Source organism: Convolutriloba macropyga, chromosome 11 (assembly GCF_964194025.1).
Source record: "Convolutriloba macropyga chromosome 11, txConMacr16.3, whole genome shotgun sequence".
Lineage (NCBI taxonomy): Eukaryota > Metazoa > Xenacoelomorpha > Acoela > Convolutidae > Convolutriloba > Convolutriloba macropyga.
The window spans coordinates 36,799,818-36,826,405 of record NC_134478.1 but is presented as its reverse complement, the minus strand read 5'-3'; the positions used below and the strand labels follow the sequence as shown (position 1 = coordinate 36,826,405).

Genomic DNA, 26,588 nt, shown 5'->3' with positions numbered 1-26,588 from the left:
TCTCAGCCGAACCGGGATAAAATAGCCTGGTTTTGATTGAATTTGAGAATATTCTTTGTGATAAATTATATTTAATCTCGTGCTGATGTTTGAAAGGCTTCAGCCATTTGCTAGTACTGTTGCTAACTTCTTGTCAATAACACTCAACTAATTTAGACCTCGGAAGATCTTAAGATCCAACAAAATTTAGCTTAAAGACTAAAGATGTTGAAGAATGAAAAGAATGAAATTATAGTCTTTTCTGAGAGCCAATTGCTCTTTCTGACAGTTTATAATGGTTCTGAATACAATATAGTTGCAATATTCAAAAAATGCGGTTAAAGCAATTAATCATATAAATTTCTTTGATAAGATTATTGACACTTGTTCATGATTGTTTAATCAATTAAAGTGATTTAAATCAATATTTAGAGAGTAAAAGTCAATTTTGGTGACATAAGCACGGATGACTATTACATAGCGCTAAAGGCCTCAAGTATGTGACATTTGGCCACAAATAGACACATAAAGTATCATAGAATTAACATTTTAAAAAGTTTAATCAAAAACGAAAGATATCAAAAATGCACGTCTTTGCAAATTTTAAGTGCAAATAGCCACACTTTTAAGTATGACGCAATAATTTTCCATGTCTACATGCTTAAGTTATAGGTTACCCTAACCATGCGTTATAATCTTGGGTTGCTTAGGGTTTTCCTTCTCGAAATCGGTGTTGGAGATGAGATATCATAGCCCGGTTTTCGAGCTTTAAGCTGGACTGGTTCCTCACTGAATCCGATTGTCTAATAATCTCGTAGAAACAATTTTTTGCTCGGACGCTTAAAAGGGCTTTAACTTTTATAACATCATTGTCACTTGTTTACGGTTGGTTAATCATGTAAACTAATCTAAGTGAAAATTTACCCAAGTAAATGTCAAATTACTGCAAAATTTGTTCTTGTTGAAATAAGCACGAAATGGTTGTTACGTAGCGCCAAATGCTACTGAGAAGACGGTAGCTGTTTCAGAAGTTAGCTCTTGCTGCCTGATGCCTCTCGTTGTTGATTTGAAGTGGCGCCAACAAGTATTCAAGAACTTCTAGCATCCAACCATCATGGCTATTAATGAAAAATTTTATTCCAATCAATTTTTCATTTGAACACATCGAGGAAAATGTAGGCATAATTACTTTACTTGGTAGTAAATTTCAGTGGTGGGAAGTTTACTAATCGGATTTTGTTTTTTACAAAATCAGAAATAGAATTTGCCGAAATTTTCATGCAAAACGTATTTAGATCTATAAGTTTAGAGTACATCAGTAGCTATAAAGTTAAGTAGAACGAGAGCAGAAAGACCGAATTTGATGAATATGAGTTTTTCACATCACTCTTTGCATTTTGCGAGCTTCTTACCAAGTCCCACGTTTTTGCAGTCCTTGCAAGATTTTTTGCAGTGCAATTACCTGGAACAGTGCAATCTAGTAAACGAAAAAGTTTTGCTTAAAGTGTTTTTTTCTCAAATCTTGTCTGTGGCAGTTATAATTAAAAAAAGCATTCAGTGTGAGTCAGAATTCAATCACTTAATTCTATCTAACTAATCAAAATAGAACGAGGCCAGTATAGATATCGTTTCTTATTTGTTTAGACATTGACGAATGCGATGCTAATATCAACTATTGTGGCTCTCATTCTGGCTGTGTGAATAGTGATGGATCTTACACGTGTCAGTGCGCACAGGGAACAGAACAAAAGTCCTTCTCATACGGATCGGGTTGCGAAGGTTAGAATTTGATAAGCTTAACGCTATCAGAAACAAGCAATTTTATGCATTAGGTTTCTGCAATTGTAACCTAATTTTGGCTAAAATTGTGACCATAGAACTAAACAAACAAATGACATTCAAGTAAAAGATCATTATGTTAATTAGCTATTCAAGTTGAATATTCTTGGTTTATTTCGTGATGATATAACACGGACGTGTTTCCAGTTGATTTTGTTTTTGTTGAAAAACTGACAACTACTGCTTTTATATTTTTTAGTTATTATCGACTGAGGTAAAAACTATGGTTATGGCGTTCAAAATCGCCTATGTCTAGACTTCCAGATCGTGTAATTTTCAGCGCATGGCGCTCCTGGCACGTTAATTTTGGTCAAGTTACATAGATTTTCGGTGTAGGAAGTCAGCGGGGTCATTGAGTCGACAGATTTGCAGATTCAAGGAGCAACATGGTTGTTTCAGACATTAACGAGTGCAACACATTTGGGGATATTTGTGGAGATCATACGTGTCAGAACCTGGTACCACAATATATGTGTTTGTGCAATGATGGCTTTGAGCAAGACCCATCCGATCCCACGCGGTGCATTGGTTAGTCACTTATGTCTTGTGTACCTGATAGATATCCCGACTATTTTCAGTTCTCTTTTCAGCACAAGTCAAATCTTGCTTCTATAGTCTGTGGCAATTTTGGAACGAACTCTCAGAAATCAAGCGAAAAACGTAGACATTTAATACGATGGCTCTGTTCGTCTTTGTCGTTTTCTTCTTTCGTTGATCTTTTTTAGTTTTTATTCAAAAATTGTCTATTCATAATTTATTTGCCTTAAAAACAGATTTGGTCTTGCTCTACGGCTTGTCTCCTATCAAAGGCAACGAAAACTTTACACCACTCCGTTTGTTTCAGCGGTTTCCGATCGGTCCAGATATTACGTTTTTGCAGTTAACTTTTGTGAACTGTATTACCCACTATACTGCAGATTACCGTTGCATTACTTGATACTCGATTAGTCTCAAAAATTAAAATTTGTTTCGCTCAGAATAAAAAAATCAAGTTAAAATAATCAAATTTTTGCTTGAGTTTTTATTAAAAACTCAGTTTAAAATCGAAAAAGGGGAATATGATGTCATTGTTTGTGATGTCATTATATTTCGAATACGATGCCTCTTTTTTATGTGACCTAAATTTAGAAAAAAAAACGTTTGTTTTTGATTCTGGATTTATTGTGGTCGCTTGCGGCCAATTCAGTGTTATAAGAGCGTTTTAAACCCGAGTTCTGAAGAAACATGTAGACTAAGCTAAAGTTTTTTAGCGTTTTTTTGAGTTCCTGTTGGTTTTTCGAACCAATTAACGACTATTTTTGCCGTTTTCCGGACCTAATTTTGGCTAATTTTGGCGTTTTTCGGACCTATTTTTGACAATTTTTGGCCAAATTTGGCGTTTTTCTCACCAATTTTGGACTTGCCAAGATTTGGATTTAGACTTACCAAGTCTTGGCCAGGATTTGGATTTAGATTTGCCAAGTCTTAAATCAGACATGGATTTAGACTAGCCAAGCTTAAATCAGACTTGGATTTAGACTTGCCAAGTCTTAAATCAGACTTGGATTTAGACTTTCGAAGTCTTAAACCAGACTTGGATTTAGACTTGCCAATTCTTAAATCAGACTTGGATTTAGACTTGCCAAGTCTTAAATCAGACTTGGATTTAGACTTGCCAAGTCTTAAATCAGACTTGGATTTAGACTTGCCAAGTCTTGAATCAGACTTGGATTTAGACTTGCCAAATCTTAAATCAGACTTGGATATAGACTTGCCAAGTCTTAAATCAGACTTGGATTTAGACTTGCCAAGTCTTAAATCAGACTTGGACTTAGACTTGCCAAGTCTTAAATCAGACTTGGATTTAGACTTGCCAAGTCTTAAATCAGACTTGGATTTAGACTTGCCAAGTCTTAAATCAGACTTGGATTTAGACTTGCCAAGTCTTAAATCAGACTTGGATTTAGACTTGCCAAATCTTAAATCAGACTTGGATTTAGACTTGCCAAGTCTTAAATCAGACTTGGATTTAGACTTGCCAAGTCTTAAATCAGACTTGGACTTAGACTTGCCAAGTCTTAAATCAGACTTGGATATAGACTTGCCAAGTCTTAAATCAGACTTGGATTTAGACTTGCCAAGTCTTAAATCAGACTTGGACTTAGACTTGCCAAGTCTTAAATCAGACTTGGATTTAGACTTGCCAAGTCTTAAATCAGACTTGGATTTAGACTTGCCAAGTCTTAAATCAGACTTGGATTTAGACTTGCCAAGTCTTAAATCAGACTTGGATTTAGACTTGCCAAGTCTTAAATCAGACTTGGATTTAGACTTGCCAAGTCTTAAATCAGACTTGGATTTAGACTTGCCAAGTCTTTAATCAGACTTGGATTTAGACTTGCCAAGTCTTAAATCAGACTTGGATTTAGACTTGCCAAGTCTTAAATCAGACTTGGATTTAGACTTGCCAAGTCTTAAATCAGACTTGGATTTAGACTTGCCAAGTCTTTAATCAGACTTGGATTTAGACTTGCCAAGTCTTAAATCAGACTTGGATTTAGACTGCCAAGTGTAAAAAGTGACATGATCATAGTTCTGAGTAAGTAATGAAATCGCACTGAAGTTAGACTTGCACAGTACTGAAATTGACTTGGCGTTAGTCCCGGGGGGCTGCATTAGCACATAGATATAGATTGAAGGGCGTTTGACGGACCTTTGCCGGATATTTAGCTGGATATAATATAAAAAAACAGGTATAGCTGTGTCAATTTTGTGGTCACAATAAGGTACTTTCACAACCTTCGAAGTTACAAATCAGCTATATTCGTGTCATCCTGGCTCGCAGATCAGGCACAGCACTTTAATTTTGGTTTCACTGTACAGAGCAGAGTTCGTTAGGACTGGCAGGTGTCCCAATTTTGTTTTGTTTATATCAGGCTGTATTACGCAATTATCTCAATGTTTTCTTATGTAACACAAACGACAGACCCCATATTCGATCTATTTTCCATAACCGCGATGAAAGCAGCATTTTGTGGAAAAAAATAGAAGTAGACCTTCCGATAGTTTTTCTGTAATACTAACAACTGCGCGATGGCTATTCATACGCCTTCCAGTAATAAAAAACAACTTTATGTTGCTTACAAAATAGTTTATATTTTTTATTGGTAATTAGGAAAAATTGTAGTGGAAAATGGAGTAACAAGTAATAAAAGATAACACCGAGGGCAGCATCCATTTTGTTTTTGTGTCTGATCTTATGTAAGATGCTTTAGACGCCACACAGGTAGTAGGTAGTAGACATCTTTCAAATGATATATAACATGGGTGTACTGTGGTCAGCCCGGGTCATGAAGCCCAAACTAGTCAAAATTTGTTTTTGATAGGCATAAATGATCTCAACATTTGTTACTCTAACCTAGACGCTTTGGTTTTTGTTCTCGATTGACATTCTTTTCATATCATTACAACTTTGTTCAGGAAATGTATCATTCGGCGAAAATAAACCGGGCAGCAAAAATAATATGGGCAAATGATTCGTCGAAAAATTCCTTTCATTGTGAAATGAAAACATTTGAAATTGTTTTAGAACGAGACGAATGTAGTCCGATCAGTTTGTGTGGAAGTGATCACGTGTGTGACAATAGAGTATTCCCATACTCATGTCAATGTAATCAGGGCTACAGTTTTGACAGTAACATATATGGCAAAGGATGTGAGGGTTAGATTGTTTGTTTTTAGTTGCGAAAACAGTTTTCCAATAGTGAACGTTTGGGAAGAAAAACGAAATAAAATTCTGCCACCCTGAATTTACGAATGGAATCGGGTTTTTAGCTTTGCATTGCTCAGTATTAGTCCTTTTATAAACCGCACATTTAATGTAATAGCACACAACCGCACACAACTAATTTGAAGAGAATCTAGCACGAATCGTTGAGATCGAATTTTTTGTTAGCAAGATAATTTTGTTGTAGTTATTTCATATTGAAAGATCAAGCGAGGGGACACTGGTATACTCGAGACTGCCATACTTGATAATCAAAAAAGGAACCTCTGTGGTTTCCTATAAGACAAAAAGAGCTTCATAGTATGCTGAATCACATATGATCATTTTTATGGTTAGTACGATTCATATATGACCTTCTTATGGAAAACACGAACCATATATTAACGTTGTATGCTTGCAAAGATTCAGAAATCCAAATTTTTATTTAAAGTATATTAAGTCTCAATTTAAACCGTAATATATTTAATTTATTTCATTTATACTCTGACCTACACTGCCCATTTAGTTGTTTGCTGTTAATAACTTAATGGGAATTCAATGTGTTTTTTTAAGTACTTTTTAAAATCGGCGTGGAGAGTGCATTAGCAACGGAACCACGAGAATGCTCTCAATAAGCGGTTTTTCTCAAGGGCAAGAGTTAATTAAGCTTGCTGTTATAAAATGAAAAGAGAAAGACTCATCTTTAACTTCAGTTTTGGCTATTGGGGGACATTGGAACACAAGTTTTTTAAAATTCGCCTAAAATAGAAAATTAAACTGCGCATTAATGTGCTTAGGATTGATCTAATAAAAGCACTTTTCTCATCTTATATTTACTCAAAAAAACTTTGAAGTGCCCGACTACATTATACAGACTACAGCTGCATTTTGAATACATTTATTTTCTATGTATTACTAAAAATCATATTTTGATTGGATAAGCAGAAAATTTTTTGACATTTATCATGTAACTACTAATTTTTTTGAATGATTGTTTTAACGTTTCGTAAGCAACCATTTGTGTCTTGAATAAATACTAAGAATCCAATAGGTCTTATTATCATTATTGATATAGTTTTACAGTGTCCAACCCGGATAGACCTCGACTTACGGAAAAACTGCTAAACCAAAAACTGCATAAAAGGGGGATTTTTCAGACCTGTACTGGATGAGTGGCTTTAAAAAACTTATTTAAAAAGCAATTGAAAGAGAGAGAGAGAGAGAGAGAGAGAGAGAGAGAGAGAGAGAGAGAGAGAGAGAGAGAGAGAGAGAGAGAGAGAGAGAGAGAGAGAGAGAGAGAGGGGGGGGGGAGAGAACAAAGTTTTGAAATCAAGGGGAAGATTTGTCACAATAAACCCCGTCTGCTGAACAAATCAATTTCAAATATAAAGATTTTTTTGCACATATTGCGCTAAAATTTCTAAAAGCCAGAAATCTTAAAATACGACCTGCTTCTAATTAGTTGATTATTTTAGATATAAACGAATGTGCGAGTTCTCCGGACATTTGTGGTGTTGGAAATGAATGCAATAACAGTGTATCGCCTTATACGTGTCACTGTACGCAGGGATACGAGTACAAGGGACAATACGATCAACCGTGTGAAGGTATTCATCTGATTACAAAACATAATTAATCAACATATATTTTGACCCATATATTATAAGCTTATATTGAAAAGATCTGACGCAGAAACAGAAGCAGTCGGCTCCATACAATTGGCTATTTAATCGGCTCCATGCAAATTTTTGAGCATGATTTTACTTTGAAATATCTTGACGAGAAACAATAAGCAATTTATCGTAGTTCACAGAAAGGTTTTAATTGCTACAATCTTGCAATAGCTGTGGAATTGTAAGGAGTAATTTATAAATGTCAAAAATAAGTTGAAGATATTTTGATGATAATTTTTTGAGTGATTAGATGTGAATGAGTGTGATTATGAAGTCTGTGGGAATGATGCCTTGAATTGTGAGAACAATGATGGTGGATACACTTGTGAGTGTCCAGACAACTTCTACTTCGATCCAACTGTCTATGGGTCAGGATGCATCGGTTTGTATATATCAACAGTGAAGCATAACCCACGAACGCCAGTTGACTGTTTGTTCAAAAAGATTGATCTCAAACAACTGGCGAGCGGTAGTAGCTGGCTTTGGCTTATCGAGGCTAGCTTAGGAGAGGGGAAGGGAGAAACAGGTAGGGCAGCGGGGGGGGGGGGGTTTCAGGATTGTTCAATTAAACATGGACTCAATAGTGATCATTCTGGGTTTGCTATTATTAAGAGTTTAGCAGAGATCCTCGCCAGATAAAATAGGCATGTTCAAGAAGTGATCGTTTTGTGAATTTTGAGACATTGATTTCCCTCTTCGACCGGTATTTTTTTTAAAAAAATGATCGTTTTGATTGTGTTTCACTGTTTTTGAACTAAAATTTGCTATATTTTCAGCTAAATTTGTTTGACCGGTTATTTACTGAGTTGACCGTTCTTGACTGGCATTTCAAGAAGACTACAAACTCTGATTGTTTTTCTGAGTTTCAAAAGTGCTCGAATCATGAACTCGATTTTACTCAATTATTCTTAACAATTGAACTTTTTCTTTAAATTTTTAAACTTCTCGCAAAATGAGGAGGGCGGATTGTCGAATAGCGAAAAAAAAGATCGCATTAATTAGCAATCTGAGAAAAAGTGAAGTTTCCATGCATACGCAGATAATGGTAAAATAAATGTAACCATGCTATGGCAGTTAGCGAAATAGCAATAAACGAAAGAAATCTCCAACTGGTGGGCCAGCGGGGGCGGATTTCACAAAGATTACCAGAGTGTAATATCTAGATGACATCCACAACCTATCTTTCAAGCAAAGTAAGACTATGTATGTTCGTTGTTCTCTATTTAGGATTTACAAATTAATGTGATTTATTTAGTAATGTCACAAAATGGCTCTTAAGCGAGCTGATCGGTTACGTTTTTTATGACGAAGTTTTGGAATTCATCTATCAGGACGTAGAAGGAACCGCCAAAAGCGGTATAGTTTTGCTATGGCTACCCGTGAAAAACGATAACTTCTGTCGTTTATAATCTGGCTAGAAAATTTCATGTCAATATCTGCAAAGGATCAAACACGATCTTGCGGGTGGAAAAAAAACGCGTGGGTTTTGGATGTTTCCCGCTTTAAACAATGGTTAAGTTCTGTCATTTCCTATTTGTTTTAGAAACCCAATTTTAATTCTGAATATTTTAAAATAACAGTAATGCATAAGGGTGCGCGTAATCTCCTTGATTTAACAAATGTTTGCACTGTTTAACTTTCATGATGTTAATTGATGTCGCAGATATCCGCAATGACGAGGAAATATGGCTGAATGTGTTCTCAGTGGAAGCGTTTTCGGGTGTAGACATTGCGGAATACTTCAAAAATGGTTCTCCATTTCCCGCAAGCCCCTCCAGCAATCTTGATGAGAGTAAAATATTTCGCCATGAGCGTATGGAGGAGCGACTGGAAAAGACAAAATTCATTAGGTTCTCTGTTTATGACCTTGATATGAACAGAGCGAAGTATTTGATATTCAAACCACTGGATGATGACAGTTTTGAGTCTTGGTTCTTTTGGGACAGAGTATACTTCAACAGTGGCTGGAATTTTGACGACAGAAGCGCAAGCAGCAATGGAAACTTGTTCAAAATCGGGAATATAAATAGCTTGAATGTGCGTTTTTTCCAAGTGATAGACCGATATGACGCATGTGGGGACTGGGGCTGGTTTCTGGCCATAAATTACATTCCTGATGTTACTAAAACATGTGCTTTTGAAGAGTGGTGGCTTCGTGCAGACTTCATCAATGCGGGAAAGACCAATCCACACCAACCGCCGGCATTTCTGTACGCAGACACAACTGCTGCCGACAGATTTATTAACCACAAGATTGGAGGAAAAATAACTATTGACGTCTTCAGAGGAAAGTTTTTCTCTGCCAGCCTAATTACTTCATAGGACAATAAAAAATTCACATGAACTTCGATTTCGTCATTCTCGTGATTAGTTAGTGAGTCCTGAAGTATTTATCATTAATTGCTATTTAGTTTCTAATCATTGGTTCAAAATAAGGTTTCTCTTTTTTTTTTCAGAATTAGTGGGATAGCAGGAAAGGAAAGACAAATACTAAAATTTGTGACTTTATTTTAATATTTATTTATTGAATCTTTATTTATTGAATCTTTACATACCACATACTATATACAGAGTAAAAAATTGAAACCGATCGAATCATTTAAATGAACTGACTCGCTTTGGACCAAAGATCTTAGATTAGCATTCTCTCCAAACTGTTCAGCATGACATGAACGGGGTTCTACGGAACTTTGACACCCAAAAATATTGACATACGGCTTTAAATAAAGATGTCATTTGAAACTTGCAAGTATGCGTATGTGAATTGGTTGAATTGGTTTTAACTTTTAGCAAACAAATCAAGCTTTTATCCTTGATCTTCTACTGCTTCTCTGGCGAATAAAACAAATAAACATAAAATTCCGACCCAGCTCATCAACATTTTCAATTAATTGTGTTCCCAATGACGAAGAGATAGAAAAATTTCAAAAATCATATATTTTCAGCAAAACAATGAATGAATAAATTTATGCCGCTTTAGATGGCTGATGAAAACAGCCAATAAGGAAAATACGAGACAAGACAAACCTATACTTCAAACAACAAAAAACATTAATTACACCTAAAGGTTGAGGTGTATATTTAAAACAAGAAAACACAATAAGAAGACCAAAACGGCATCAGATAAAACCTAAACAATACAAAATACCTTTTTGCAAAAGTTTAAACAAGTGGGCGAAAATAAGCAAATTTGGATTAGTTTTGATAAAAAAGTCAAAAATTCGAAAAATTTTGGAAGAAACAATTCAGCATCCCTCCTCTATCTCTAATGGCAAATCCAATAAAACAAAATTGACAAAAAATTAAGGAAAATATGATTAGAAACAACGGATATCAGTCTTCTATTCACAAAAAATCAGTTTGTGTATATAGTTCCTCCTTCCTCACTAAAGTGTTATCGTAACAAAGATATCTATTGCGTCCCAAAAGGTACACGGCATAATACTTAAGCAGTCAAATTAGGTTTTTTTTAGAAAATTAAAGCATCGTTTTTTACGGTAAGACTACCTCAGCTTTTGTAACTATGGAATACAAAAAATTTGGTTTTCATATCTTTGTGAAATTTTATTCTTCGTTGGAGATATAATTAACTAACTAACTTTCAACAAACAAAAAGTTGATGAAGAACAGTTTTCCTAGGCACTACGTAATTCTTCTTTTTTATACGAGCAGCCAATAAAACTTATCCATCCAATTTCTTTATTCATTCGTTTGACAGAAACGGTTTTTGGTTAATTTAATGTCAATACATTTTTCGATTCAAGTCAGCGGTATCTCCAATTTTAAACCCAATTAAAATTTTGGCGACAATTGTCGTGTTCCAAACAGCAAAAAGACCTTTTTAATTAACTCTAGGCAATGTCTGCTAAAGACAATTGATGTATTATTAAATCAATAAGAGATCTGAGCTTTATTTTGCTGGTTTGTCAAACGCGTTGTATGTTCACTTCAATCGGTATGTTTTTTTTTCTTTGAAGCCTTTTTTTTTCAGGTAAATTCATGTTTTTATTCAGGTACTTTTATTAGTTGAAATTTATTTAGTGTGTTCAACATACTCAGACTTTCATGACATAGCAAAACATGTACATTTGACTGATAAATTATCTAACTTAAATTACTTCAACAGAATTTGCAATTATAACAAATTTCAATTCTGAAATGAAACAAGCTTTCGAATTGAAAAAAAAATTAGCAAATACTTGGTTGGTTACACGGGTTGGTTTTATTGTTTAGTGTTGGTCTTATATGGTGTTCTAAGTTGGATCCTGCTTCTCATCAATTTTGTTTTACGTCAAGTTTGTGATTTGCTTTGTTTTGTAAAGTCCTATAAAATTGCTTTGTCTTTCAAGATCACACAAGTTAATTTTAAGAAACTCTATCAATTGTTGCAAAATTTTGCTTTATTGACTTTTTATGAAACAATTGTTCTTTGTAGAAAAATGTTGCCTTGCGAATGGAATGCTGAGCTCAAAAAAACTTTCTTACGTTGCTTTTTGTGGTATAAATCAGGTTTTTTGATAAGATTTTGAAATTCAAACTAAAAACTTGCCAAGCTTTATTCAAAATTAGTCTCTTTTGTGATTAATGCAATCTCAGAAAAACATTGATTCCCAGCGTTTGAATTGAAATAGAAATATCTGAAAAGTCATCTTTAATTCAAGCAAATTTGATTTCATATAAATAAAGTTTTTTTTTCTTTCTAAACAATCTTTAATTACTAGAGTTAACAATTTCGGAAATTGCGACAAACTATAGTGAGAAAGGGCAGATTTGAAGCTAGAAATTACAAGATTTACAAAAGATGCAACCATTGAAAAAATCAAAACAAAAAAAATCTTATTCCAAAAATAACGATAAACTGAATAATCTCCAAAGAATTGTCTTTGCAATTGTCTATTGGTTGTCAGGGAAGCAGAAATGAATAGTTGTAGTAAAATTAGATTAGCTATTAGTAAAGTGAATAGTTGACCTTTTTCTGAACACCATCATGGAAAATTTGACAAGTTAACAATTTTTAAGTGAAAAAATGTTTATACAAGTGAAATTATTTTGAAGAGTGCACTAATTGATGCTTCAAAGAAGGGTCTCAGTGATAAACATAAATAAAACAGCTTGTGCATGACATAGTTAGTGTCTAACTAGTCGATTAAAATTCGCTTTAATCGATTTATACCGCATGTTTCGTCTGCTGTTTTTGATCGAAGAGCAATGAAAGAAATTTTTTCTTTGATAAAACAATCTTTGTTCATAATAGTTTTGTAAATGATTCAACAATAAATACAATAGCTAAAACTCGTACTGCTTTCGTAAAACTAGCTTGTTTGTCAGATATCTATTTATAAAGCAACTAAATGACTAATAAAATACTTCCAGGGTTCTCCTTTGCGTCATTCGTATACAAAATACTTTGGAGAACAAAATTGATAGTTTCGCTGGCGTAAAAAAGATTTAAAAAACGTCAAAATTGGATCAGAAGAAAAAATTATCAAACAATTTTTAAACCAATTATCATTTTAACTCGTCAATGAATGCAGATACATTTGCACAAAAACAAACATATCCTGCATTTGTCCGGAAAAAGCCACCGTAGACACAACTGACTGACGCTCACAGTGAAACAGATATAGAAATGTTAGGATAAAAATTGAAGAATGTCTTGTTTTTATTCTGAGTATCAAAAATTGATTTAATTTGGTCAGAAATTTCCTTAGATTCAGTAAACATGGTGATTTCAACCTATAAATTGATGAAAACTAAGCTCATTTCAACACCAGTTAGCATTATACACAATGTTACTTTGATGACTTTGTGCACCAAATTTTTAAACATTAATTCTTAGTGTCTGGGCTATATTGGTTTATCCTATTTCGTTGGGTATAGCTTTTTGGCCGTGACAATATATGCGTAAATTTAATGAATGAAATCTATATTCTATTCAGTTGAAACAATAAAAAAGTTCAACCAGTAGTCAAATGTAAAAATGGTGACTTTCATAAACAAAAACGGATAAACGAAATTGAAACATAGTAGGACCAGCCGCGAAGCCCCAAAATTGCGCCCTGATTCAGAAAATGAAACCTGAATCCGAGAAATTGGGTGATAAAACAATTTCAAAGTCAAACTGCTTTAAAAAAGATTAAAGAAAAATTCTGGCATCAAAATTATCAAAACCATTAATAACAAATAAAAATACAACAGGTCTTATAAAATATACAAAATCAAAACGGAGGGTTTTGGGTTTTAAGGCAGAGGAAACCCAAGGAGCAATAAATGTATTAAAATACAACAAAAATACCAAAAAGTAAAATTTCAGGAAACCAAGCAACAACCATTTTTCCTCAATCGGGATTAAAGCGATGATAGTTTAACATTGAAGAGCAAATGTTAATAGGTCTGTAAAATTATTAGCTGCAAACTAAAGTGTAGATTGATTTGATTTTACAACGTGTGAGTGCCAATTAGACCTGATATCTGCAATATATAGTAACAAAAATACGAGAAAAGCAGTAAAATACGACAAAAAAAGTAACCCTAAGAACTGACTGAAAATCATAGATTACTGTGCCTCACCGGCGGACCAATTGAACAATGCCAGTCAAGTAGATGCACAAATTTGGGGAAAAATGTCAGCATCGCTAAAACTGTTGTTAAAATTCTCAAAAGATAATTAAAGATACTCATTAGTACATGCACAACTTTGGAACCAGGATTTCCTAAACCCTAAAAATATAAAAATAATAAGACGACCATAAATTTTTCTAAAAAGAAAAATATTACAGTTTTGATCAAAATTTTGTGATATTAATATCTTCAAAACACTTTCTGTGTCTTTACAATCTTCTCAGAAAGACATCTGCAAGCCCTAAAAATCTTCAGTGGCTCTGAATGATCAAAAACTAATAAAATGTCAAAAAAATGGGATCTTGAGAAAAGCAACTCTTCCTCGACAGAAATAGATTTTGCACATTATTGTTCACTAGTGAGAGGGGACAGTTAGGGGCGCATACGATGGAGGGTAGTCAATCTGTTAGTCAACTATAGCTCATTAGTCAGCCAAAAGGTCAAATCAAATGGTCAAATGAAAAAAAGGAATCAGAAAAAAAGTTGACAGTACGAAAAGTTGCATAAAAAATATAACCCGTAGAATAATGGAACGGCTCGAAGAATCGTGTTTTTATAACTCTAAAATAAAATTAACCAATACCCAAGTACCCACAAAAGTGAGGGAACAATCAATGCGAAGTTATCCGCCCCATAAAACTACACAAATTTTTTTTAAAAGCAGTCAAATTTTATGTAATTTGAAGTTTTTTTGAGAAGTGGGGAGGGGTTTAAGGGAATATAACAGAGTCTTGCAGGTGGTGGCGTTTGTGAGGGACATATTTAGTTGCAGGTTGTATTCAGACTGGGGTAGGTATGTTTTTTTTTTGGGGGGGGGGGTTTGGGAGGCGTATGATCGTTGTGGGTTGGGGTGATTAGGGGGTAGGCAGGGATTTTGGCGGGGGATATGTATTTTGAGGTAAGTACTGAGAGAAAAAGTTATGTGACGAAAATCTCTCAAAAAAACCTTTTCATCTTAACCTTTTAAATTTTACCAGAGGTTACCAACATTTAAACATCAGAAACAAACTGATTACTATAGAAATCGTGGAAAACACCAGTGCGGCAATTTGAGTAAATACGCGCATGACGAATAAGATTGGAACATATTTTGCCTTGTGGTTGTATATTAGTTGCACACCCCAGAAGCACGTGCAATATTTTTACATAAACATTTGCTCTGTAATGACAAGTGCTCTGTAATTGGGGGAGCATAACGTACTGGAGTGGGGCATAAACGCAAAAGATCCTTGCGCTAAATCTTTCTATAAAAAAGTTGGAATTCATTGTTCTGTTTACAACCATCATAACCACCACCAAAAACCTCAATGCCCTCTCCGCAGTTACTACCAATTTTCATAACTGTAGAAAATGCTTTTATTGAAAGCAACAGTACGCCAATGGAATATAATGCCACTTCTGGAAGGGATCAAGTGTTTTTTCTCCTCCAGGCTGTTTTTTGATCCCTGGCTTCTCTGCGGCGGAGGTTTGCTTCTGATAGTTGAAAATATAACCCGTAGAATAATGGAAACGGCTCGTAGAATTGTGTTTTTATAAGTCTAAAATAAAATTAACCAATACCCAAGTACCCACAAAAGTGAGGGAACAATCAATGCGAAGTTATCCGCCCCATAAAACTACACAAATTTTTTTAAAAGCAGTCAAATTTTATGTAATTTGAAGTTTTTTTGAGAAGTGGGGAGGGGTTTAAGGGAATATAACAGAGTCTTGCAGGTGGTAGCGTTTGTGAGGGACATATTTAGTTGCAGGTTGTATTCAGACTGGGGTAGGTACGTTTTTTTTGGGGGGGGGTTTGGGAGGCGTATGATCGTTGTGGGTTGGGGTGATTAGGGGGTAGGCAGGGATTTTGGCGGGGGATATGTATTTTTGAGATAAGTACTGAGAGAAAAAAGTTATGTGACGAAAATCTCTCAAAATAACCTTTTCATCTTAATCTTTTAAATTTTACCAGAGGTTACCAACATTTAAACATCAGAAACAAACTGATTACTATAGAAATCGTGCAAAACACCAGTGCGGCAATTTGAGTAAATACGCGCATGACGAATAAGATTGGAACATATTTTGCCTTGTGGTTGTATATTAGTTGCACACCCCAGAAGCACGTGCAATATTTTTACATAAACATTTGCTCTGTAATGACAAGTGCTCTGTAATTGGAGGAGCATAACGTACTGGAGTGGGGCATAAACGCAAAAGATCCTTGCGCTAAATCTTTCTATAAAAAAGTTGGAATTCATTGTTCTGTTTACAACCACCATAACCACCACCAAAAACCTCAATGCCCTCTCCGCAGTTACTACCAATTTTCATAACTGTAGAAAATGCTTTTATTGAAAGCAACAGTACGCCAATGGAATATAATGCCACCTCTGGAGGGGATCAAGTGTTTTTTCTACTCCAGGCTGTTTTTTGATCCCTGGCTTCTCTGCGGCGGAGGTTTGCTTCTAATAGTTGAAAATATAACCCGTAGAATAATGGAAACGGCTCGTAGAATTGTGTTTTTATAAGTCTAAAATAAAATTAACCAATACCCAAGTACCCACAAAAGTGAGGGAACCATCGAAGCGAAGTTATCCGCCCCATGAAACTACACAAATTTTTTTTAAACGCAGTCAAATTTTTATGTAATTTGAAGTTTTTTTGATAAGTGGTGAGGGGTTTAAGGGAATATAACAGAGTCTTGCAGGTGGTGGCGTTTGTGAGGGACATATTTAGTTGCAGGTTGTAGCCAGACTGGGGTAGGTATGTTCATTTGGGGGGGAGGGGTTTGGGATGCGTATGATTGTTGTGGGTTGGGGTGATTAGGGGTAGGTAGGGATTTTGGCGGGGAAAGTATTTTGAGGTAGGTACTGAGAGAAAAGGTTATGTGACGAAAATCTCTCAAAATAACATTTTCATCTTAATCTTTTAATTATTACCAGAGGTTACCAACATTTAAACATCAAAAACAAACTGATTACAATAGAAATCGTGGAAAACACCAATGCGGCAATTTGAGTAAATACGCGCATGACGAATAAATTTGGAACATATTTTGCTTATTGGGTGTAGACTATTTGCACAACCCAGAAGCACGTGCAATATTATTACATAAACATTTGCCCTGTAACGACAAGTTCTCTGTAATTGGGGGATTATAACGTACTGGAGGGTGGCATAAATGCAAAACATCCTTGCGCTAAATGTTTCTATAAAAAGTTGGAATTCACTGTTTACAACCATCAAAACTCCCACCAAAAACCTCAATGCCCTCTCCGCAGTTACTACCAAATTTCATCACTGTAGAAAATGCTTTCATTGAAAGCAACAGTACGCCAATGGAATATAATGCCACCTCTGGAGGGGATCAAGTGTTTTTTCTACTCCAGGCTGTTTTTTGATCCCTGGCATCTCTGCGGTGGAGGTTTGCTTCTAATAGTTGAAAATATAACCCGTAGAATAATGGAAACGGCTCAAAGAATCGTGTTTTTATAACTCTAAAATAAAATTAACCAATACCCAAGTACCCACAAAAGTGAGGGAACAATCGAAGCGAAGTTATCCGCCCCATAAAACTACACAATTTTTTTTTAAAGCAGTCAAATTTTTATGTAATTTGAAGTTTTTTTTTGAGAAGTGGGGAGGGGTTTAAGGGAATATAACAGTCTTGCAGGTGGTGGCGTTTGTGAGAGACATATTTAGTTGCAGGTTGTAGTCAGACTGGGGTAGGTATGTTCATTTGGGGGGGAGGGGTTTGGGAGGCGTATGATCGTTGTGGGTTGGGGTGATTAGGGGGTAGGTAGGGATTTTGGCGGGGATAAGTATTTTGAGGTAGGTACTGAGAGAAAAGGTTATGTGACGAAAATCTCTCAAAATAACCTTTTCATCTTCATCTTTTAAATTTTACCAGAGGTTACCAACATTTAAACATCAGAAACAAACTGATTACTATAGAAATCGTGGAAAACTCCAATGCGGCAATTTGAGTAAATACGCGCATGACGAATAAGATTGGAACATATTTTGCTTAGTGGGTGTATATTATTTGCACACCCCAGAAGCACGTGCAATATTTTTACATAAACATTTGCCCTGTAATGACAAATGCTCTGTAATTGGGGGATTATAACGTACTGGAGGGAGCATAAATACAAAAGATCTTTGCGCTAAATGTTTCTATAAAAAATTGGAATTCACTGTTTACAACCATCATAACCCCCATCAAAAACCTTAATGCCCTCTCCGCAGTTACTACCAAATATCATAACTGTAGAAAATGCTTTTATTAAAAGCAACAGTACGCCAATGGAATATAATGCCACCTCTGGAGGGGATCAAGTGTTTTTTCTCCTCCAGGCTGTTTTTTGATCTCTGGCATCTCTGTGGCGGAGTTTTGCTTCTAATAGTTGAAAATATAACCCGTAGAATAATGGAAACGGCTCGAAGAATCGTGTTTTTAAAACTCTAAATTAAAATTAACCAATACCCAACTACCCACAAAAGTGAGGGAACAATCAATGCGAAGTTATCCGCCCCATAAAACTACACAATTTTTTTTTAAAAGCAGTCAAATTTTCATGTAATTTGAGGTTTTTTTTGAGAAGTGGGGAGGGGTTTAAGGGAATATAACAGAGCCTTGCAGGTGGTGGCGTTTGTGAGGGACACTTTTAGTTGCAGGTTGTAGTCAGACTGGGGTAGGTATGTTTATTTGGGGGGGGGAGGGGTTTGTGAGGCGTATGATCGTTGTGGGTTGGGGTGATCAGGGGGTAGGTAGGGATTTTGGCGGGGATAAGTATTTTGAGGTAGGTACTGAGAGAAAGGGTTATGTGACGAAAATCTCTCAAAATAACCTTTTCATCTTAATCTTTTAAAATTTACCAGAGGTTACCAACATTTAAACATCAGAAACAAACTGATTACTATAGAAATTGTGGAAAACACCAGTGCGGCAATTTGAGTAAATACGCGCATGACGAATAAGATTGGAACATATTTTGCCTTGTGGTTGTATATTATTTGCACACCCCAGAAGCACGTGCAGTATTATTACATAAACATTTGCTCTGTAATGACAAGTGCCTATCAAAATAACCTTTTCATCTTAATCTTTTAAAATTTACCAGAGGTTACCAACATTTAAACATCAGAAACAAACTGATTACTATAGAAATCGTGGAAAACACCAGTGCGGCAATTTGAGTAAATACGCGCATGACGAATAAGATTGGAACATATTTTGCCTTGTGGTTGTATATTATTTGCACACCCCAGAAGCACGTGCAGTATTATTACATAAACATTTGCTCTGTAATGACAAGTGCTCTGCAATTGGGGGAGCATAACGTACTGGAGGGGGGCATAAACGCAAAAGATCCTTGCGCTAAATGTTCCTATAAAAAAGTTGTAATCCACTGTTCTGTTTACAACCATCATAACCACCACCAAAACCTCAATGCCCTCTCCGCAGTTACTACCAAATTTCATAACTGTAGAAAATGCTTTTATTGAAAGAAACAGTACGCCAATGGAATATAATGCCACCTCTGGAGGGGATCAAGAGTTTTTTCTCCTCCAGGCTGTTTTTTGATCCCTGGCATCTCTGCGGCGGAGGTTTGCTTCTAATAGTTGAACTGGTGTTTCGAGGCGTTTCGTGAACCCATTGACGGCCTCCATTTTTTCGACATAGATCGAATCTTGAGGTTGAACTGCGGGAGGGTTTCCCACAGTTGATTTCTTATTTTGATGCTGTGGACTGCTGTTTTTCACTCATGACGATTTGTGAACAAATGTGCAAAATTAGAGCACGCAATCCCAATTTGGAATTCAAAAGTCTCCCGCCTTTGTTTTCACGACAGCAGCGGCCAGATGAACAGAGTGGACTTGTGAGGTGAGCTGGACGAGGTAGAGTAGACCTGAGAGGACCGCACATCAGAGAAGAAAAGTGGGCTTGATTCTTTTGTTTGTTTGTTTTTGTAGAAACCAGAAAGCTGAGACGGAGAAGTAGAAAAATCGGGATAGCTTCGATGCAGGACAGAAAAAGAGGAGCATAACAGAAGAGACACTCTTAGTGTGCTGTGAATACAAGAGAGTGTAGAGTGAAAGAGATACCATCAGAGAGCAGGAGGTGAGATAGAGGAGGGTGATCGCTAGTCAATACTTCAAAGGATTTTGTCAGCAGGTGGTAACAGTAGCGAAAGGAGTTTGTCAGCAGGTATCAAGATATTTTCTACAACTTATTTTCTATCATTTCACTTCCATTATGCTAATGCTTTCTGAATTGCTGTTGTTTATTAGGAGGCTATGATTTTTGGCCAATCTCCACAAGATTCCAAATCCAATTAAGTTAACAATTTCTACTGCAGCATGGATTGTTGCGTTTTTCTTCCGCTCCCTATCATTCGCATTATCTGATGTATCAGCTCTATTAAGCTGATAATTCAGATAGATGCTAAACAAGATTTTGGACGTGAAAGTTTTGTGACACGAGAGATTTTGGACGTGAAAGTTTTATGACACGAGAGTTCGTGACTATCTGTTACCGAGTAAAAAGCAAAATGAGCAAAGCACCTTTTAAAGCGAGAAATCTATTCAAGTCTATCCAGTGAGAAAGTTATTACGTCATTTTTTAACCATGTAAGCCTTACAAAAAGATTATAATGCACACAAAATGCGTTCTATTTCACGTAGAAAGCTCGGAAAAAGTAAGCTCATTTTCGTTGAGCCTACTAATAAACTAAATCGATTACGCTATTTTTAGGCTTAATGTTTTTATGTTTCGAAAACGTATCGGTGACCGATCTGAGCCGAAACTCGACTCAGACGAAACACCTGCTATCAATTACAGGTAGATTTGCCGGGCCATTACGATGTGCTTTTTGCCTTGATAAGTTTTGAATACAGTTGCTTACATCTTGTTTATGCGTCTCTTTTGAATACAAAAGCTTCAAAAGAGTGTTTTAGCACCTTTATTCTGGTGCCGCCGTTTTCACAATTAATTTTTGTTCAGCCCCTATCGATTCATTCACTTTTGATCAATTCTAAATCCGCAATATTATCCCAAACATTTGTTCAGTGTAACGCCTTGACAAGCAAAAATTTCAAATTTAATTCTCAAATTTACAACTCCTAAGAGCATAGGTTCTTTCCCAGTTAGAGGATTACATTAACACGCGCCCATTGTGACAAAAAAGAGGATTAAGTGATCAGAAAATGGTGAAATTGTTAACTTTTAGCGGTTCAACTGTTTCTGGTTATAACTGCTAAACAGTTTAATGAGATAGAGGATCTTGTTTAGTTTGAAGCTATCCCCCTCTCAGCGGGTAGTTTTTAGATTTTAACTAGGTTAATTTGTTATTTGTTTGGAAATAGCTCCACTAGAAGCTGTCATTTTCGGGCTAGATCTTATAATTCGAGCCGGTCAGATAAGGATAACAGCAAATCTTTAGCATTCGCAACTGATAACCACCTTAGCCCACTTTTCAATCAGACAATATCCCAGGAAGCACCCCGCAAGACCCAAAACATCCAGCCCCTACTAACCCCAATATTCTTGGATGGCGAGGAGACGCTTACAGGCCAACTGGGGGTGAACGAACAAGAAGGTGGCTGGAGGACGCCGGAGACAAAGATGACTGCAGGCTTTTCTTGACAGGATAAAACGAACTGTAAGACTCATCAGAAAAACTTCTAATTGTTGTAATTTGATTAATAACCGGCAAATCTACACAAACCTTCCCCTTAACTTGGGCTTATATCTAAATTGTTATATTTTAGAACTCTCCTGGTCACCGATAATCCAACTTCTTTTTCCGATTGAAAAAATTCATCGATCTCGACAATTTGTCAAAATCTACAATTAATCAAATTGCGGTGTTTTTGCTGTTCTTGACACAAAAGCGAAGCAAAAAAAAAGTTTGAAAAAATTGACCAATTGTGAAAAATTTCTTAGCAATTTATAGAAAAAAAGATGATTAATCCAGGATTCAATAATTGCATAAATTTGTCAAAAAAAAAGAACAGATTGGTCAAATTTCTCAATTTTGTAAAAAAAAACTCAGGTTTTTTTTTCAAATAAGCGCTCATTCTTGCAAAGTCGTGAAAATTGTGCATTTAACATCAAGGTTCGGAGTTTGAGTAAAGCTCACATCAATTATCTTGTGAAAACCATTATATGGTGTTTATATTAGCTGGCAGTTCACTGCATCCTGCCATAAAAATTTTGCCTCAAGCGTTAAAAGAACATTATAAGAAAAGGATTTATGCATTAACGGGCCCGAGTTTCAATCCTAACGCTGTGAAAGTAGGAAAAACTGCTCAGGTCGAATTGAGTCATTCTTTTCCGTGATAAAAAGAGGCTAGTTATATGGCATGATGTGTTGAACAAGTCGTTGTCCCGTCATCGTAGTAACAACAATAAGCCTTTAACACCTTCGCAGCTTATTGCAGTGCTTGAAAAGTATCAGGAGCGTATAGAAGCCATAGTGTATTGCCCCAGAAAGGGAACTCATTAAATTTACGATCAGCTCAAGCGTGGTACTTTAGTTACTATCCAGATAAAGACAGACATTGTGTCTAAACGTAAACAAAAAGACCCTAGTTTACTTAAAGAGTACAGTAAATTACACCAAAGGCCTGCGCTTGAGCTGAAAACACACACTATAGTGTTAGCACATAAAAACAACATTCGGTCCCGACCGAAAAAGCTTCCTAAGCGCCGTCGTTAAACGCTTCGCACACGTCATGCGTTCGAGGTGGCGGAACTCACTCAAGCCTTTGATAACCTGAATGTTTTTTTAGTCTTTCGTTGTTTTGGGAGTCTACCCGCTAACTGGCGGTGTGATTTAGTTCACTCCCGAGTTACGGGTTAATTTGTGGTTGGTTCTCTCCAATAGCACTCTACTAAATAATTCGCTCTCCCCATTTTTGAGTTATTTACCACCGTCCATTTTCCAAAGGTTATCTGGTCTCATTTTTCTGTTTTCTTCTTTTTGTTTCCGTTCCGCCGTGTTTCTTCCAATCCCCCGTTTATCTGTTGTATGATGTAGTATGTTGAGTTTTCGCTGTAGTAAATTTTTTCCGTGCTAGTATGCTTGTTGGTTGTTCAGTCTCGTTACTTGCTAGGGTGTGACTTAAGTTCATTCTAGAGTTACAGCTGGTTCGTTTCGTGGGTCTCACCACACTAGTTTCCTAGCAATTTGTTGTAGCTTGATTAATTTTGGTAGTATGCACTTTTGTTTTCTGGGTATAGTGGTTTGCTAGGGTGTGACTTAAGTTTGGTTGGGAGTTACAGCTAGTTTGTTGGGTTGAGTTTTTTGCTGCAGTCCGATAGCATTGTTCCTCCCGCCTCCTCGCTCGTGTCTTACCGCCCGTGCTATCCCAGCTCTCCCTTTCGTTGCGCGCTACCCTCTCGATGTTTCCTTCCCGCCCGTTCCGCTTTCCCGCTTTGTAGCGCGCCGTTCGAACGACATTTCCGTTCCGCCCGTACCGTCCTCCCGTTTCGTCGCGCGCTGTTCGCCCGACGCTCCCGTCTGTCCGTCCGGTTTCCCGTTGCGTCGTGCGTTACTCGTTCGGTGTCTCTTCCCGTCCGTTCCGTCTCGCGGTCTGTCCCGTGTCGCGCTTTCTGCGCTCAACGTTCTTTCTTTCTTTCGCCGGGTACTACTGTACTAGACGAACAACATTGCTCTTTGGCAGTTTGCTAGGCAAACCGTCACACTAGGGTTCGGTTTACCCCATTTGTGCTGTGTTGTTGTATGTAAGCGAGTGTACTTTTTGTAAGAGTACTGAATTAAGCTTTTGGTTCCCGTTTTGATAAGATCATGACATCATTGCAGGACAAATTCATAAACTTTATAGGGCGAGGGCAAAAGTAGAGGCTGAACTTAATAACATTTATGGTGAAGTTAACAGTACTGTGGATAAGAAAGACAGGAAAGTTAAGATTGAACGTCTGATTTTGAAGTTGAAAGATACTTTACTAGAGTAGTTGATAAGAACGAAGAGCTCTTTGATCTGGCACAAAATACTGAAGATCCAGACACTGCCTGTAAGAACCTTGAAAAAGGGTTAGCGACTGTTACAAAGAAAACTGATGAGTTCATTGCTGCTGCTCGAGGTTGTATCAATTCGGTCGAAGACAAAGAGTCAGCAGAGCAGTATTATTCTCTCCAATCAAGATAAGGTTCACATATGAGTTCCTCAAAAAGATTTAGTCAGCGTCAACGAGACTTAGAAATATCAAGAATTAAAAGGGAGTAAGTAACTTGAGATACAACATGAGGCAAAGCTGCGCATTGCTAGGCAGCGTTTTTAAACTGAAAAAGAAACGAAATTGCGAGAATTGGAAATTGAGAAGCTTGAGGAGGATCATTGCAAGCAAGTCGCTGCTACAGCCCTTGAGAAAATTGAGTTGATGACAAAAACATCAGCCGACGAGTCTGGTACTGGCAAAATGAGCGAGCTCTTTACGGAAAGAAGTTCAGTCAACAGCAAGAAACTTGTTCAAGATTGGGCCAATTCGTCACCTGCCAGGAACATGGCAGATTTTGCAAATGAACCGAGTTTGCACTTCTCTGGTTCCATCGCCCAATCCAACAAAGCAATTGTGTCACGTCCTTCTTCAACTCAACTTCCAAACTCACACTCTAATCTCAATACACATAGCAAGTTGAGGCCAACATCAACCTCCCTGTCCATGAGCCGCAAGAACAAAGTAGTAGAACCAGTGTAACCAATGATGCACATAATGCAAATAACATCATGCAAGTGCAGCAACAGCCTCAATTTACGCCTCCATCACCACCAATAAACTTTGGCATGCCAAGTCAACTAAACGACCCAAACACAGCCCGACAACTGTCTCAAGCAACAATGCATTTCGAGGGTTTACAGTTAGATCACCAATTCCCTCGCAGGTTGAGCATGGCGGGACAGTTGAATATAGTCTGCCCTCCACGTTCACCAACTTTAAATGCACTGGTTAATGCTCCGCTAGCACCTAATCCGCCACAAACACACATGAATGTACCTGCCCTCCCAAACCCCGTTCTAACCCCCGTATCACCGCATTCCCCGTTAATCCCACCAGCATTCCGCTTTGCTTCTTCGCCACCACAAACACTCCCACTACACGCCAATAACCCCGTGGCGAATGAGGTCAATCTGTTACATCATTCTCCGCCTACACCATTCATTTCCTCCGCAAACGTTTTTGTACCACGATTTATTCATCCACCGCCCCCACAAAAGAGGTACCAGCCCCAAAACTTTGCCCCCATAGCCCACTCAGCTCTTGCTCCTCCGGATCCAAACATCTGGCGTTTTCCGGCAGCAGTCTCATCTAATGCAGCACCACTTGTACGTACATCTGCAAACTTATACACCGTAAAACGGGCCCCGTTTAGCAACTTTTATGTCCCTACATCGCTCCCGTCCTCCTGTCATGTACAAGCAGCAGTAGCAGGGTCTCAAAATTACGTAACAACAGACTTCTTGCAAGCGAATCTATTTAGTTCTTCCACAGGTGCCGCCCCCTCCTCTGTCACTCCTATCATTCAGCCAACGTATGGAGCTACCGTTCCGAACCCGTTGTGTTGGGGTGGCCCACCGCATCCCACACATTCGGCCTCTTCTTTGGACTCTTCGGATTCGATAAAGCAGTTAGCGGACGCAATTACTTGTAAGAAGAACAATCCACTGCCCGAGTGGAAGTTGTCACAGTACAATGGTGATCCTCTGCAGTGGCATGAATCGTTAGGACAATTTAACAGCGCCATAGACTCAAAGTCCTTGACTGATGATTTCAAGTTAACATACTTAAAAACTCTTTTAACTTGAAAAGCTGAGACCGCTATCGCCGATTTTGCATAGTGTGGTGTAATGTATAAGGACGAACTTAAGACACTCGATAGTAAAATTGGCCTACCACAGGCAATAGTCAGTGCACAATTAGACAAACTCAGCTCTTTTCCTCGACTATAGATGCACAATAGTGATAACATCATAAACTATTCTGAAACATTTTTCAAGTCTTGTTGGGGTCTTTAAATCACTTTCATATGACTCAGACCTTAAAAGCGCCTCACTTCTTAACACGGTTGTGCAAAAATTTCCGCCCAATCTGAAAGAGTCTTGGTCATTCTTCACAGTGAAAAAACATTGGGTTAAGCCAACACTACTTGACTTCAACGATTGGTAGAAGGAGAAGGCCGAGGCAAATGACATATTGAAACAATCTTCACCAAAATCACGAACTGAGTATAACACCAACTCAGTAGTCAAGACCAAAGTTGCCTCAAGAACTTTTGCTGCTAATACACAAACTAAGGGCTCTCAGAGACCAGCCCCAATATCGGCACCGCCTCCAACCTCTCGCTGCATTGTGTAAAGGTAACCACCGCATCTGGGAATGTCGGGTATTTAAAGAAAAATCTCCCACTCAGCGAGCAAAGGTAGTGGCCGAAGCAAAATTGTGCTTCTCATGTTTGAGAGAAAGTGCTTCTCATGTTAAGCGTATGTTCTGGCAAAGCCCAAATCCTAGGAAATGCAGGAAAGACGATTGCAACAGCTCCCACAATACACTTTTTCATGGAGCTGAGAGGGTTTATCCATCAAAATCCCCTTCAACCAACAATAGTAATTCTAATGCTGGCGCAAATCAAAGTAAACTTTCTAGTGTCCAATCATCGAGTGAGACTACTACTTTGTCATCTGTGAGTAATGTGAAAAGGTAACTCAATTACATTTGACGAGCT

At 37.2% G+C, this 26,588-nt stretch overlaps 2 protein-coding genes across 2 annotated transcripts in view; one reads left to right on the top strand and one right to left on the bottom strand.

Annotated features, from left to right (window-relative positions):
• LOC142349694 (uncharacterized) overlaps nucleotides 1-9,558 on the top strand; it is a 29,413-nt gene extending 19,855 nt beyond the window's left edge. Inside the window, exons 5-10 of the mRNA XM_075401423.1 lie at nucleotides 1,624-1,758; nucleotides 2,218-2,346; nucleotides 5,387-5,518; nucleotides 7,039-7,170; nucleotides 7,487-7,618; nucleotides 8,900-9,558. Of these exons, the coding sequence (XP_075257538.1) occupies nucleotides 1,624-1,758; nucleotides 2,218-2,346; nucleotides 5,387-5,518; nucleotides 7,039-7,170; nucleotides 7,487-7,618; nucleotides 8,900-9,558 (1,319 nt within the window). The remainder of the gene's footprint in view (nucleotides 1-1,623; nucleotides 1,759-2,217; nucleotides 2,347-5,386; nucleotides 5,519-7,038; nucleotides 7,171-7,486; nucleotides 7,619-8,899) is intronic.
• LOC142349115 (uncharacterized) overlaps nucleotides 1-26,588 on the bottom strand; it is a 630,633-nt gene that overhangs the window by 160,070 nt on the left and 443,975 nt on the right. The gene's annotated exons all lie outside the window — the stretch shown is intronic.